The sequence below is a fragment of the Stenella coeruleoalba genome, assembly GCF_951394435.1.
Source record: "Stenella coeruleoalba genome assembly, chromosome: 12".
Taxonomy (NCBI): Eukaryota; Metazoa; Chordata; class Mammalia; order Artiodactyla; family Delphinidae; genus Stenella; species Stenella coeruleoalba.
This window is the reverse complement of record NC_137158.1, coordinates 42535007-42551763: the sequence shown is the minus strand read 5'-3', so window position 1 is coordinate 42551763 and position 16757 is coordinate 42535007. Positions and strand designations below refer to the sequence as shown.

At 41.8% G+C, this 16757-nt stretch overlaps 2 protein-coding genes across 2 annotated transcripts in view; one reads left to right on the top strand and one right to left on the bottom strand.

The window, feature by feature from the left end:
* Nucleotides 1-16757, bottom strand: part of SLC16A10 (solute carrier family 16 member 10) — a 135921-nt gene that overhangs the window by 96858 nt on the left and 22306 nt on the right.
* Nucleotides 11402-13661, top strand: LOC307195586 (mitochondrial dimethyladenosine transferase 1-like). The gene has a single exon (XM_079939778.1). It carries the CDS (start codon nt 12601-12603, stop codon nt 13651-13653), a length of 1053 nt encoding a protein of 350 aa, XP_079795904.1. The 5' UTR covers nt 11402-12600; the 3' UTR covers nt 13654-13661.

Here is a 16757-nt window from a genome sequence, read left to right as displayed (position 1 = left end):
GAACCCCAGCTTCTCTGTTCTTCCCCTTTGAAACACCCCCAACTCTAAGACCATGAAGAAGCAGATCTGAGGCTTGTCTCACACTCCCTTGCTTGGCGCCCTGCACTAAGCCCTTACTTTGCTACAGACACCCGCTGTCAGAGTTTGGCTTTCTGTGCCACGGGCACATGAGCACACTTACAATTCAAAGTCTTACTAATTAACAGTGAGGAAAATTTCCAGATACTGCACAATGAACTGAACTCTGACAGTTATTAATGGATGAAACTGCAGAGGTAGGAAAAACAGTTGATAAGCAGAGTTTATAAACATTGGTTTTTCCTATAGAAAGTCTGTAAGGAACATTTCCTACTTCATGTCTTCAGAGATTTATTTTTACATCATACTAAAGATCACACTAAAAATTATCACTCTCTGCCACTCCCACTCAGTAACCTAAGCCAGAATAAAGTTGTAGGGATTCAACGAAGGAAAAGCACTCTATTGGGGAAATTGAAAAACTTTTAAAGTGTTTTTTTTTTTTTTCAAGCTATAAGTACAAAAGTCTATTTCTCAGCTATCAACCAACCCTGAATAATTAGGTTCAGAATGAGCAGATAAAAGGCCCTAACTTAAAAGCTGAAAGCATAGGGCCCTCTGTATTTCTATGGCCAATCCCACCACCCAAAGTTTACCTACTTCATGGCAACTACAAAGCCCACTGCTAATCAAGAACCCCTCCATCTTATGTCTGAGGATGAGATCACCCTGGACTTAGACCAATTTTCTCTTAGGACCTCAGGGTGTTTGGTTTGCCCTAATGCTTCCTGTCAGTGTGCCCCGGAGTAGAGCCCTGGAGCCCATGGCTTTTTCCCACCTCTGACCGGCTAACTTTCCTGCTTCTTCTCATCCAGTCCTGACCCCCCAACTCTGGGCCTTCTTGGAGATTTAAAAAGGAAAAAAAGGGAGGAGGTGGGATTTAAGCCAGTGTCTCTCTGATGGTAACATAACAGAAACTGTACTGCTCTTTTTCTGATGAATGAATGTTGGTGCCTCCTTTCGGGAGGGCATTTAGGTGAGAAAGGACCCTTCGAGCTGAGGGTCACAGAAGTTAGTATGAAGAAGGACAAAAACAAATCCAGCACGCCAGGGAAACTATCTCTGATGAGGAGCTCCGATTCCTATTTGCCCCTTAGACCTACATCAGAATATTTAGGAACTTTTACTGGTTGTTAGTCTATTGGAATACAACAGAATCAGATGAAGTTACTGCCAACTCCTGATTCTGGGGTTCAAACAGTGAACCAAGTAACTGAGGGGCAGTGAGCCTCAGCCAGTAGGTCTCCCTGATTTAATCCTCACTGAATTAGACACCGAGGAAGGAGACTGTCAGACACAGATCCTTCTCCAGAGGGAGCAACAGTCTCAGAGCAACACTAACACATACCTGAGCGTGGGCATGAATTACACAAGTGAATAAATAATTGATCCAGAGGCTGAAAGGGAAAGGATTCTATTACACTGTAGTAATCTGAAGAGACTTCTTTGAAGAAGAAGAGATAAAAATCCAGAAGCAAAGTTATTGTGGAACCAGGCAGAGATCAGCCTGCTAGGATGGGGACAGGTGGGAGGAATGGGCTAGAGTCCGAAGAAATGCCTGAAGATAAAAACACACACGTGGGGAGTAATAAGATCCAGCTCACACCAGCTCCAAGATCATGCTGATCTTTTCAGAAGGAAAGTTAATATGCAACATGTGAGTAAAAGGCAAAGGTGAAAATATTATGCCACGAACAGGTGAGGCAATGTTTATTTTCTAAATGAAATGATTCTCAGTGATGAAGAACTGGTAGTAGATAAAATACCAACAACAGTATCTAGTCATTATGCTCAGCACCCCTCTCCCAGGAGATGGGCAATGGTCAGCAACTGAGGGTGAATCCAACCCAGCAAACAGCCTAAAAAGAACCCACCAATTCCCTCTGGGAAGCAGAAGCTGTGCTGAGTGTGCTAAGAACTTGACAAGAACCGGGCAACAAGAGCTCTCACCTAAACCAGGCGTTATGTCTGCATAGAAGAGCTGCACCTGAATGATCTCAATCAGAGCAGAGTGAGGCAAAAGGCCAGAGTTCCTCCCCAGCCAGCCACTGTGGAGAAGGGAATTCTCACTGGTGCACAGCCCAACAAGCATTAAAGTTTCTCTTGCCTGGAAAATCAGTGACCCAGTCCAGCCAGGATCGCAACTCCTTTCTGACAGCATATTGGGTTCCATCTTTAAAATCCCAAATCATCTCCTTTGTCTATGCAACTGAAGTGGGTTTCTAGGGAATACCAAGAAGCAGACTAGACTAAAGCAAAGGGGCAGAGTCAGGTCCAGGTTTAGGACATATAAGAGCAAGACACGGGAGGCTGTCAATGAGGGGAATGCATGAGCGAAGGGCCGTATCTATCAAGGCCAAGAGACTCACAAGCAACCGTAAGGGCAAGCCATGGTCAAAAAGCCCATGGGCTCCCAAAGTGAGAAACCAGGACGTTGACAGGCACAGGGACAGGGGGACAGGAAGGAAACTTAGTTTGGAGCAGAAATCATTCCTGGCATTACATGCTCACGTAAAAACCACCTGCTTAGTATAGTAAAGATGTGTTCCTGTAGAATTTACTATATACAGTGGGAATATAGTAAATTCAGGGGAATTACTCTTCTGACCAAAAAGCTTCACAGGTCCGTTTCATCACACATTAGATTTCATGTTTGTATGATCCAACTTGAAGAGAGCTTACCTTTCTATCTGAAACAAATCAACAGAGGCCACTGAAACTGTGCAGTCACAGTAAAGAAAAATAAAAAGTTTTAATGATAAAATTCATGCTAATAAATATCTTTATGCTATGCAATGCCAGGCTTAAATGCAAATATAAGAATGTTTAACTTATATGTAGAATCACTGAAATTACACAATTTACATTTCACAGCCCATCCCCAGAAGGTACCTGGAGCTAGCCAGAAGAGACCAATTCAAGCCAGGCTCAAGAAGGTTGGAAGGAAGAAGAGAAGGTGCTATGTACGTGCAGCCAAAGCAACAGCATTCCTCTGGGCACAAGGGTTCTCATGGGAAGAGCGTGGACTCTCAGGGGCAGGTGGGGAAGCGGGGCAGTGTTGCAAGCATACGCTCAGGCCTGATGGCTGCTGGCTTTTCTCTTCTGACCACCAACCAGACCAAGGCTGTGGGGAAATAGAGCCAGGTGTCTCTCCTGCCCATTGGCCAGTCACTGCAATCCATGCTAAGGGACACCCAAGGGGTTTTAAACCTCCACACCTGGACAGAGTAGACACCTGGATTGGGGGCGAGCTAGAGGTGGACACACCAAACGTGTCAGCGTGCTGCCAGCCTGGGGCAGGGTTGGCTGTCGCCACTCCCCACAACGCTGCGAGACATAGGCACCTGACCCCAACCCTCCCCGAGCTTGTACCCAGGAGGTGGAGGGTGACAGCAGAACATGGGCCTCCTCCTCCCCAACATGAGCCAGTCAGCACCCCAGGTGAAGGGTAGCAGTGGACATGGCCGCTGGCTGGAAGGGGAAGCAGAACAGGGCCTAGGGATATGGAAAGGTAGAACTGCACATGAGCCAAGGCCCCAAACCTCCAGCACAGGCTCCACTGTCCCACTGGACCTCATTTACAAAATAAGATCAAATATAAAATTATCAAGAATTTCAAGATGCTGACAGCAAAACATTAAACCAAGCACAGAACCCTTCTGAGCACAGAGCCCTTTGGGACTGCACAGGCCACATGTCGAGGAAGCCAGCCCTGCCTGATTCCCTGCTAGAACATGAAAAAAAATTTTAAAGGAGGCTAGTCTGTAGCTTTCCACGAAGTTTCCTTAAACTACGCTTTAAATGGAAATGGAATAACAACACAATTTCTCTAAAAAATATGTTCTTCCAAATACAATGAAATCTTGATAATGCTGGTGCCAAAGAATTAAACTAATCCGGGCCTGCAGGGTAATTAGACTGCTTCAGCTCCTCCAACAGAGTGAGGGAAGCATGTGTGTCATTCTGTTTGCCAGGTTATTATTTGACCCGTGACTCATTTAAACTGGAGGTTTAAGAAGATGGTCGTATTGTATACACAAAATCACTTGGCAATAAACATTCCAAATACACTTTGAATAAATAAATAAATGAATAGAAATAATTGATTAAACACTTTATATTTTTTCCATTAGGAAAACAAAACTCCCACTTGCCTCATATCCACACACACACACACACACACACACACACACACACACACACACCCTTAAAAATTGTTCCCCATGGGCTTCCCTGGTAGTGCAGTGGTTGAGAGTCCACCTGCCGATGCAGGGGACACGGGTTCGTGCCCCGGTCCGGGAAGATCCCACATGCCGCGGAGAAGCTGGGCCCGTGAGCCATGGCTGCTGAGCCTGCGCGTCTGGAGCCTGTGCTCCGCAACGGGAGAGGCCACGGCAGTGAGAGGCCCGTGTACCGCAAAAAAGAAAAAAAAAAATTATTCCCCACAAGATAAGCTGTGTTTCAGAGTGGCTCAGATTATACCAGAAGTTCTAAAGAGTAAAAATAACCCTGACATCTTAAGATAGATTTTGTCAAATCAATTCTTCCTTTTTCTTTTTTTTTTTGGCCATGCTCCAGTTCCCCCGACCAGGGATCCAACCCGCGCCCCCTGCATTGGAAGCTCGGAGTCTTTAACCACTGGACCGCCAGGGAAGTCCCACCAATTCTTAAAAAAAAAAAAAAAAATTAACCATTCTGCAGTGATTGCAACAACTCTAATATCTTGTTCAAATACTAATAATCATCACTATGATATGATGGTCATCCTCTTTCCAAAAAGGCTGTCAAGTGAACTACAGTACCTGTTGGCACACAGCATAAGTTAAAGTTACCAAGATCAGTGCTTAAAATGGTTCATGGATGGGTGCTGGTCCATCAGCTACTTATTACCAGTTCACGACAAGATAACTAAATAAACTGAGAGTGTTTAGAAATATTTATAGCAATTTGAAAGGGGAGTTTTATGTCTGATAGATTTATAATATAAAATACAAATCCGGGGTTTCCCTGGTGGTGCAGTGGTTGAGAATCTGCCTGCCAATGCAGGGGACACGGGTTCGAGCCCTGGTCCGGGAAGATCCCACATGCCGTGGAGCAGCTGGGCCCGTGAGCCACAATTACTGAGCCTGTGCGTCTGGAACCTGTGCTCCGCAACGAGAGGTCACGATAGTGAGAGGCCCGCACACCGCGATGAACAGTGGCCCCCGCTTGCCACAACTAGAGAAAGTCCTCGCACGGAAACGAAAACCCAACACAGCCATAAATAAATAAATAAAGCAAACTGTCAACAAGTAAAAATAAATAAACATTATTATTAAAACAAAATACAAATCCAACATTATATGTTGCTTTTTCCTTTTTTAGTAATCTTGGACTGGAGATATACACACAATAACAGATTCCTATTGGCATTTTACTTTACTTCCATTTAAGGTATGAAATTTATACGGTATAGAAACTCAACTCTTTTTTTTTTTTTTTTTCTGCGGTACGCGGGCCTCTCACTGTTGTGACCTCTCCCGTTGCGGAGCACAGGCTCCGGACGCGCAGGCTCAGCGGCCATGGCTCACGGGCCCAGCCGCTCTGCGGCATGTGGGATCTTCCCGGACCGGGGCACGAACCCGTGTCCCCTGCATCGGCAGGTGGACTCTCAACCACTGCGCCACCAGGGAAGCCCCTGTGTAGAAACTCTTAAGTGCAGGAAAACATATTGAAAATGCAAACGCTGCCAGAGTTATCTGGCCCTAAATTAAACTAAGTTAAATCTGTAAAACAGTGACATGTAGGAAAACTAACATGTCTCAACTCTAATCTCTGGTGCAGGGGCCCATTTTTGTGTACTTATGTATACTTTAAAACAATGTTAATGAGCACATTTCACACTAGTATTATGCCAGTGATTATAAGTAGACCCAGAGCAAAATGTCTTGATTATTTTTCCAAGAATCTGAGAAAGTATTACACAGAGGAAAAGGAGAAATGGAAGAAATGCTTCATGAAACCCAAACTAGAGATGTTGGAAGAACAATGTCAGCATCTTTCTCTGAATGTCAGTGTGATTCTGCAATATGAAAACGTGCAAATCAGCATTTATGGAGACAGATGCAAGCAATACAGTTGGGACCATATTTTTAATATTTCTAAATATTTTAAGTTAATTTCTATGATGGATGTTCCCCTTAATACTACTTAATGATTTAAACCAGCTACATATTTAAAAACTGCCCCTATGGGACTTCCCTGGTGGTCCAGTGGTTAAGACTTCACCTTCCAATGCAGGTGGCGCGGGTTCGATCCCTGGTAGGGGAGCTAAGATCCCACATGCCTCAGGAACAAAAAACCAAAACATAAAACAGAAGCAATATTGTAACAAATTCAATAAAGACTTTAAAAATGGTCCACATAAAAAAAAAATCTAAAAAAAACTGCCCCTAATCAGCTTTAAAAGAAATTCCTTTATCATGGAAATTATGAGTGTGGATACATAAAATATTTGAAGGAAGACATCCAAAATAATAAAAATAAAGACCAGAAATCCTACCAGTACCGTGGTTTCCAAACTAGTAAGCTTATGGAGTTCTTTTGTAGTGTTCTTTAGTTTCCAAAATTCCAAGTCCTAGATAAGGCCTAGATACGATCAAGTTTCAGACAACTTTAAATATATTCACCATAACTGTTTTTCATTTTTTTCTGAGAGCCAGAGTTAACAACCCATGGCACAGTGGGGTTAACAGCAATTATTTAAGTCCAAAATAAATGCATCCTATTTTATTTGGCTTACTCACTCCTTATACTAAGAGGTGAAAATCTGCCTCTTCCTTTCTTATATTAGGATATCTACTGATATCTAAGCACACCTGTGTATTTGATTATAAAATCTAAATATAATACAAAATATTCCTGCCAGTACTTCATGACTTCAAAATGTCCCGAATGCAAACAAACAGCAACAATTTTTAAAACACTGTAGGGGACTTCCCTGGTGGTCCAGTGGGTAAGACGCCGTGCTTCCAATGCAGGGAGCCCAGGTTCGATCCCTGGTCAGGGAACTAGATCCCACAGGTTGCAACTAAAGATCCCACATGCCACAACTAAGACCCAACACAGCCTAAATAAATAAATAAATATTTTTTTAAAAAAAAACAAAAACACCATAAAGACAAAAAACAAATGACAAACTGGGAAAAATATTTGCAGCTCATATCACCGACAAATGGCTGAGCTTCTCAATAAATTAGGAATTCCTACAAATCAATAAAAAAGCCAACATCCCAGTAGAAAAACAAAGGATATAAGGGACAGTTTAGAAGAAGGAAATACAAATAAGTGACTCTCTGAACACAAAAGATCCTCAACCTTATCCATAATTATTATTAAAATTACCCATATAAGATACCATAATGATTACCAATTACAATTTTCCATAATATAATTTTACCCAGAATAAGAGAAACGTGTTATAATGAAATGCCACTCTTTTTCTAACACACTGTCAAAAGCTGTTAACTAATTGTGTTAGTGCAATTGAGGGTAAATTGTGCATTCTCATATACTACTTTCGGGAATGTATAGTGGCACCACCTCTATGGAGACAATATGGTAATTTTTGTTAAAATTATAAATACATACCAAAAAGCATATTATTGGGTCAAATGATGAAATTAAATTCAGATGGCATATATTAGAGAAATATATTGTATCTATGTTCAATTTATTGAAGTTAATAACTTGTGGTTATATAAGAGGATATCCTTATTTTGAGAAAATACACATTGAAGCATTTAAAAGAAAAGGGCAATAATATATTCAACTTATACTTAAATGGCTTAGAGAAAATGTTTCCTCGAATACATGTATGTATATGTAAATGCACACACACAGACACAGAGAGCACAAGAGAGAGTAGAGAGCAAATGATAAAGCAAATGGAATAAAATGTTAGGAGATGATAAAGGGTTTTCAGCAATTCTTTATACTATTCTTATTCTTGCAACTTTATTGTTAAATAACATTTTTAAAAGTGTGGAAAAATGCACATACTCTTTGACCCATAACTTTCCCTTTTAGGATATAAAACCATTTGTCAACTCTTGCTACAGACGATGAAAAAGAATGAAGCATCTCTATGTGGTCTGACTGGGTCCATCTCTAAAATATATAATTTAGTTTAGAAAGCAACATTGAGTATTTACTACTTTTACCCTGTTTACTTCCAATTAGACTCTAAGGGGACCTATTTGTGTGCCAGTGATTTTTTTTTTTTTTTTTGGCTGCACTGCACAGCACGTGGGATCTTAATTCCCTGACCAGGGATCAAACCCATGCCCCCTGCATTGGGAGCGCAGAGTCTTAACCAGGGAAGTCCCTATGTGTCAGTAATATTAAGTTCAATCCTCTTTTCAGAACTCCTGGGCTGATTTAGCCCAGATGATAAGGTCTGTTCAGAAGATGTGGCACATGGTTACCAAGGACAGATAGCCCACTCAGTCCCCTTGATCTTGGCTTCGCTGAACCACACTTGCCTTCAGAGTCACAGCGAAGTCCCACCCCCATCTTCTTCAGCAGGACATCTGTTACTGTGCTTGCCTTTGGTCCCAGTCCTGTTTTGATGATTCTCTTTCCCTGGTTTCGTCCTCCTGGGGCCCTGTAGTATCTTCTGGGTGGGGATGAGGACATTTCCTTAGTCAGATCTGAACCAGCTTCTCTAGTTGTGTGGGGCAGGAGAGGAAAGTAAAATTATGTGCTCAATTATACCTATTCTCAACTGCTTTGCGCCCTTCACAGCTTCCTTCCTAGTGGTCCACTTCAGCAAAACCACCTGGGCTAAATCATCTATGGGTGCCACACAGGACTGAGTGAATGAATAAAAAGAGGTGTAAGGCTACCACAACTTTCATGAAATTCACTTTCCAGGTTGTACTTTGCCTTTTACTGTTTGCATCAGTTTTTCAATTATAATTAATTTCATAAAAATAGAGTAGATTGTCAACAAGAAGCCCTACAAGGCCAATGGTCTGAATGATAAAGTTCGTCTGTAAATGTTTCACCTTGAGGCAGCAAGATGCATTTACTTTATATTTTACATTTCTTCAATGACATTGCATATTTTTTCGTGTTATATTGTATTTCTTCTTTGGTGAGTTGTCTGTTGATATTCTTTACCTATTTTTGTTTTGGAGTGGTAGTCTTCGTAAAAACTGTAAGTTAAGATAATAATGACATCATATCCAATGTTCTGTCCATCCTGAAAAAATGGCCCTTAAAATGTCAATAATTTGGTTCTGCTCTCTCTCCCTTTCCCTCCTTCTTTCCTTGTGGTACAGTAGAAAGGGCACTAAATTTGGAGGCCTAAAACGCAGGTTCATTGCTGAGTCCCTGGGATTTATCTACTTACATATAAAGTGAAGGGGCTGGATTAACTGGTCAGCAAGGCCTTAGATGTCTAAAATTCTTTAGTTTTTTTCTATTCCTTCCCCAATCATCACCAGCCTCATTCTACCTCTGATGGTAAGATGACTTAACTGTGAGTTAATTATAGGACTTTTTTTTAGTAGCCATAAATCACTGGTGATGTAAAAATCAAAGGAAGAAGTACAGAGAAAAGAAATGGTCCTTCATGCCCTCAGAAGTTTCAGTTTCTTTGTAAATGATAAAATTAGTTAAGATTCTACCATCTCAGGGTCAGACTTTGGCTCTGTTGAGGATGGTAATGGCATTATTGCAAACAAATAGCTTCAAAGCAAATAACCAAATATTAACTAAAGCAGACACAGTCCAAAATTTTGGTTTATTTGGTAGTGCAAATGAAAAAGCTAGTCACATCAGCTCTGATCCTCCCACTTCTTGTACCAATCCTCTTCAATATTCTGATTTCCACACACTTGCCCTCAGCCAACTTACTTCTAAAAAGACAAAATTTAAATAATCAATTTGTGCATTGCTAAAGCAAAGCTGGTTTAGAGTGTTTTAGTTTTATCATCAAAAGGGCCATTACTTTGCATTTTCTAGTATCCCCCATCCTAATATCTGCTATTTTCTTAGAAATTCAAATTTTTCTTTCAAAGATCTGGCTGCCCCAAAAATATAATTTTTTTTTTTTTTTTTTTACAAATGGTGAGGGGAGAAATCCACTCAAAATTCTACCATTCTAGTACAACTATTGCTTGTTTGTTTCTCCATATTCCCTTCATCTTTGTTCACGTTCATGCACATTTTTAGAGTCACAGTCGAGTGATACACCCTGACTATGTATCACCATCAAACATTTTCCATGTTGCTACATAGAAGTCATTATCATTATCAGTTGCAACATAATTCATAAAGTAGATCAACATCATTTATTTAACCACTTCTATAGTTGGGGGCATTTGACTCCAAAGTTTTACTCTTTTACAGTAATGGTATCGTGAAGATCTTCATGCATAAAGCTTTTTCTTAGGAGTCATTAGGCAAGGTCCTAGGGAATGAGATTCCGGGTTAAGTGGTGTGACTATATTTGGCTTTTTTTTTAAATTTATTTATTTATTTTATTTATCTTTGGCTTCGTTGGGTCTTCATTGCTGTGCGCGGGCTTTCTCTAGTTGTAGAGAGCGGGGGCTACTCTTCATTGTCGTGCACGGTCTTCTCATTGCGGTGGCTTCTCTTGCTGTGGAGCACAGGCTCTAGGGCGCATGGGCTTCAGTATTATCTTTTAATTCATACACAAAAACGGAGATGTAGAAAGCCCTCGGCCTTCCAACAACAACAACAAACCCCACTGCTGTGGTATGATAGATATAGGAAAAAGTCTGAAAGAACACAAAATCAAATGCAGTCGTCCCTCAGTACCTGCAGGGGATTGGTTCCAGGACCCCTCTTGGATACCAAATTCCAGGGATGCTTAAGTCCCTTATATAAAATGGTGTACATCCTCCTATATACTTTAAATCATCTCTAGATTACTTATAATATCTAATACAATGTAAATGCTATGTAAATAGTTGTAAATACTATGTAAATACTATGTAAATAGTTGCCAGGCATGTGGCAAATTCAAGTTTTGCATTTTGGAACTTCCTGGAATTTTTTTTCCCCGGAATATTTTCGATCCACAGTTGGTTGAATTCGCAGATACAGAACCATAGACATGGAAGGCCAACAATACTGTACTAGAAAGTAAAACAAGATCCACTATATATATAGGCTTTTGCAACTTGCTTTTTATGTAGCTTCTAAATATATACTTTTCATTAGGAAATATTTACAGCATACATAAAATTATAGGAACTCACCAACCAGCTTTATCTTTTTTTAATATTTATTTATTTTTATTTGGTTGTGCTGGGTCTTAGTTGCGGCAGGCAGGCTCCTTAGTTTTGGCACATGAACTCTTAGTTGCGGCATGCAAACTCTTAGTTGCGGCATGCATGTGGGATCTAGTTCCCTGACCAGGGATCGAACCCGGGGCCCCTCCACTGGGAGCGCAGAGTCTTAACCACTGCGTGACCAGGGAAGTCCCCAACCAACTTTATCTAACGTTTTGCAATATTTGCTTTAGATTTAAAAATATAGGGCTTCCCCAGTGGCGCAGTGGTTGAGAGTCCGCCTGCCAATGCAAGGGACACGGGTTCGTGCCCCGGTCCGGGAAGATCCCACATGCCGCAGAGCAGCTGGGCCCGTGAGCCATGGCCGCTGAGCCTGCGCATCCGGAGCCTGTGCTCCGCAATGGGAGAGGCCACAACACTGAGGGGCCTGCGTACCAAAATAAATAAATAAAAATTAAAAAAAATTAAAAATATAGAGAGTTGAAGCCCCTCGTGTGCCCCCATTATCTGTTTCCCTCCCTCGCTTCATAGAGATAAATCACATCCTGAATTGGCTATATATCATTTCAATGAGTGTTTTTATATTTTTATTACATAAGTATGTTTCAATAAAATATATTTACCTTATTCAATTCTAAAACGCATGCCTTTTCATATTATATCTCTAAAACTGGGATGCACCTTACAATCCACAATAAGGCACTACATCACAATTTAATCTGCAAGTTTTCCCCTTCGTCAGTGTACATAAAATGGGGGTGCATCTCAGCAACAGTGTTTTAGATTCTATGAAATGTGGTAGTATTTTTTCCTTAGTTTTTTTTTTAATGAAATGTAAATGGTATCATGTTAAACATTCTACAACTTCATATTTTCAACCAATACTATGAGATTTACCAATACTGTTACATGTATGTGGCATCTTTAAATGTTCTTAACTCACCACTACACACCACAAGATTAGGAGTCCTCTAGGTAAGGAGCAAGTCCTATGCTAGCTAGTGAAAATGGCAACCATTATTGCTCAAATGTGTGTGCTTGGCTAAAACAAAGAAAAGGAGTTAACGAGATGGAAATAAGAAAAAAGGGAAGGAAAGAAGATAAACAGAAGACGCTTCCTTGATACGTAAGTAGCTGGGGACAGCAGACAACTGCATAACTAAACACGATAATTCAGGAATAAAAATGATGACAGGAGGAAGGAACCGCGGGGAAGGACATGTGTGAGACCTGTGCAGCCAGGCCGGGGCTCATGGACGCCTCCAGGACGCTCGGCACCTTCCATCTCCCACCATTACCCACAATTCGAGAAATCATTAAGTTGTTTAGACTGCAAGCTGTGAAGCAGCTATCCCAGAATTTTCTCTTGGACTTGAGGCTGACAGATAAAATTGTAAGGAAAGCTGGCAGTCTGACAAATGCTTATGTTTATGAAGTGGGCCCTGGGCCTGGGGGAATCACAAGATCCATTCTCAATGCCGGTGTTGCTGAACTTCTGGTGGTTGAAAAGGATAGTCGATTTATTCCTGGATTACAGATGCTTTCTGATGCAGCACCTGGAAAACTGAGAATTGTCCATGGAGATGTCTTGACATTTAAGATAGAAAGGGCTTTTCCAGAAAATCTCAAAAGACAGTGGGAGGATGATCTTCCAAATGTACATATTATTGGAAATCTGCCTTTTAGTGTATCAACTCCACTGATTATCACATGGCTTGAAAATGTTTCTCATAGAAATGGACCTTTTGCTTATGGCAGAACCCAGATGACTTTTCAAAAGGAAGTGGCAGAGAGACTTACAGCCAGTACGGGAAGCAAGCAGCGTAGCCGCCTCTCCATCATGGCCCAGTACTTCTGCGACGTTCAGCACATCTTGACAGTTCCAGGTCAGGCTTTCATCCCCAAACCAGAGGTGGACTCGGGGGTGGTGCATTTCACCCCCCTGACCCGGCCCAGGATAGAGCAGCCATTCAGGCTGGTGGAGAGAGTCGTTCAGAATGCCTTTCAGTTCCAAAGGAAATACTGCCATCGAGGGCCTGGAATGTTATTCCCTGAAGCCCGGCGATTAGAAAGCACTGGGAAACTGTTCCGCTTGGCAGATGTGGACCCTACCCTTCGACCCACCAGCTCTCTGTCTTACATTTTAAGAGCCTCTGTGACGCATACTGAAAAATGTGTGATGAAGACCCACACCACTTTGCTTACAATTTCAGAGAAGAACTCAAGCAAAAATCAGAAAAAAGGGGATGACAAGGAGAGTTACAGACTGTAGCTGCTACTTCAGGGTCTGGCAGCCAACTGGATGTTGATTTTCACAGTGTTGAACTTCTCATATGTGTGTTCCCCAGGTGTGACTTATTTCCCCTTTTAAGCTTGGTAAAGAGAATAAATATCATCAAACAAATTTAAAAGTGAAATCAGCAACTTAATCCATATCTGAATTAGACCTGTATTATGCCTTTCCATGGCTCTCTGTTTCATAAAAACACTCCCCGTTGACAGCCGACGTTAAGCTCTGGACGCTGAATTCTCGCTCGAGAACGGAGCTGAAATCAAGGTTGGCATTTTCCGATTGACTGTCCAGGGTCTGGTGACGCATCTGCGCCTTCAGCAGAGTTCCCCTGTCCGTCTTGGTGCTGTTGGCTTTGCGTTTGATGGCGCAGAAGTGCCCCCGGACCAGCTTGGGCTGCCCGTCCTCGCCGGGCGGCTGCTGAGCTGGCCGAGCGTCCGGGTCCTCCGAGATCCTCAGTCTCTGGAACTGGATCTCCATGTCTGTGGTAGGGCTGCCCTGCTTCCCAGTCTGGTAGTAGTCCTCCTCGTCGTCGCTCAGAATGTCGCTCTCCTTGATGAGACTGTCGGAGAAGTCGGCCAGGCCCTCGTGGGGGTGTTTCTGGGCGTCCTGTCTGCTCCCGGCCAGGGGGCAGCTGCTGCTCTGGGTACCACTGCTCAGGCTGCCCTCATCCGAGACCAGCGAGCTGCCCTTGCCCGGCTCCCCGGGCCACTCGCTGCTGGAGGAATTCTTAAGAACTTTTAAGGACCTGGATGAAGCTGCAGTGAGAAAAGCACATCTTCCCTTATGATAGAGGAACCGATTCCACAATGTGTTCATTTTTGCCTTGTAGGTTATCAGATTTAACATCTTAATTAAAATTTTATCACCTCACTTCAATCCTGGGACTATCCTGGAACTTGGGCAAAAAAAAGTGTAGATACTTGGGCTTCCCTGGTGGCGCAGTGGTTGAGAGTCTGCCTGCCGATGCAGGGGACACGGGTTCGTGCCCCGGTCTGGGAAGATCCCACATGCCACGGAGCGGCTAGGCCCGTGAGCCATGGCCGCTGAGCCTGCGCGTCCAGAGCCTGTGCTCCACAACAGGAGAGGCCACAACAGTGAGAGGCCCGCGTACCGCAAAAAAAAAAAAAAAAAAAAAGTGTAGATACTGCAAATATGGACATTTTTTATTTATGCTTATTTGAAATTTTAAGTTGGAATTTGGCATTTTTAGAGGACCAATTACCAGAGCTTAATTACTGAGAACAATAAGCTATAATCTATCACAAGGGCTAGGATTCCTATTACTAATGAATAAATTTAAAAGTCAGTTTTACAGCTAATTAATGAATAAATTAGCTCTTGCTAATGAATAAATTTAAAAGTCAGTTGCTAATAAAATCTAGGTCCCTTTCTTTCACTAAAGTACTTTGTAGTTTGAGAACTAAGATTACACCATATTTCTCTGCCCACCTTCTCACCTGTTTATTTCCCTTGCTGCTCAATTAAAAGTACAAAAATGCTTTTTCTCTCTCAAAAAAAAAACAAAAAACAAAACGATGACAGGAGGAACTGTTCCCTGGAAATCTGTGCTGTTGCTACTCCAGAACCCAGCTGGAGATGCAGTCTGCTCATGTCAACCAAGCAGGCACTAAGACCCCAGGCCCCACCCGCCTTTACCCAGCCAACTCTGCTCACTGACTCCAAGGGGGCCCAAAACCAGCATCAGGACAGGGCAGGCCCCAGGGACGGAGAGATGACAAACAAGCGGCATTTACGCAACAGGGACTGCAGTGTCAGTCTGCTTCCTCTGCTTCTGCTCCTCCCTGCCCCTCCATCCCACCTCCTCTCTCCACTCCCCTCCCCTGCTCGTTTATGTTTACTCGAGGAAGTCTACTCGAAGACCTGTGTCCACTGTCTGTCTGTCTGCTCTCCTACACACAGACACACACGCACAATCATTCAGTGAAAAGCCATAATGATCACTCAGTACTAGATTTTGCTGATGAGACATAAGAAAATTTCCATTACTGGTTCCTGAAGCCAAACTCCAGTTTTAGCTTATTCGGAGTTTTAAAAGGTAAGAAAATAATAGGACCAGAGTTCCTAATAGCTTTTTCATTTCTCTTTCCATATGATACAAAAATACCTTGGTGGAGACAGATTTTATTTCTAAAAAAAGCCTCAGTGGCCAAACACACATACAGAGTCCTTACCTTCCAGAATCAGAGGCGTACTGTGATAAGTAGCAATATAATACGTCCCTGTAAGAATTAACACTTAGATTGTATTTTGCCCCTTTATCTCCATTTAACCACAAGCTTATGACACTAGTTTATCTAATAGCAGCTAACAGAAACACCCATATTTATGCATATTTCTTAAAAAATAAAAGTATTACTGAATTCATTAATAAATGTACCTTTAAAGAAAAACAGAATTCCTCAATTAATTTATTAATAAACTATATCTTTTTACCTGTAAGAAAGATAATATTTTAAACTCTAGTGTATTTTATTTAGTATAAGGTAATAGAACTAAACAGTCCCCAACCATTTTACTGATTTTCTTTCTCCAAAACATTCTGTAAGCCATAAACTCTGCAGGTGTTCTGGTGTTTTGGAGCATTCTGCAACTTAAGTTCCTGTTACTTGTTGACATATTTGATGTGTATTTGAACATAAATTATTGGAACATTCTTTCAACTGTCAAGTTTGATTGACTCACTTTCTGTCAAGTTATCCTAATTAACCCACAGCCTTCAAGCTTTGGGATTATTGCTGTCAATTCTGTACAGCCATTTGTTTAATGCACAGTCTGCTCTAATACCTTCCATGGTGAACCTGCAAATATAAACCCTTTTTGATTTTTACTCATTAACTAGACATTGGAAAGTGCCATGCCGTATAATCTGTATTAACGTGTGAATACAAGTTTTGCCTACTTCATACGAAGCATTCAGAAAGAACTTATTAAACAAATAAATCCTCTCAGTGAAGGACTTTCAGTTGTTCAAAAACTTCACTGAATGCCCACTATGGGCCAAGCACTGTGCTGGACAGTAGAGATATAATTGTAAACAAGGCAGACATAGATAGCCCCCGCTC

Coding starts and splice junctions, on each gene's coding strand:
- LOC307195586 (XM_079939778.1), top strand. CDS start 12,601: ATGTGTGAGACCTGTGCAGCCAGGCCGGGGCTCATGGACGCCTCCAGG.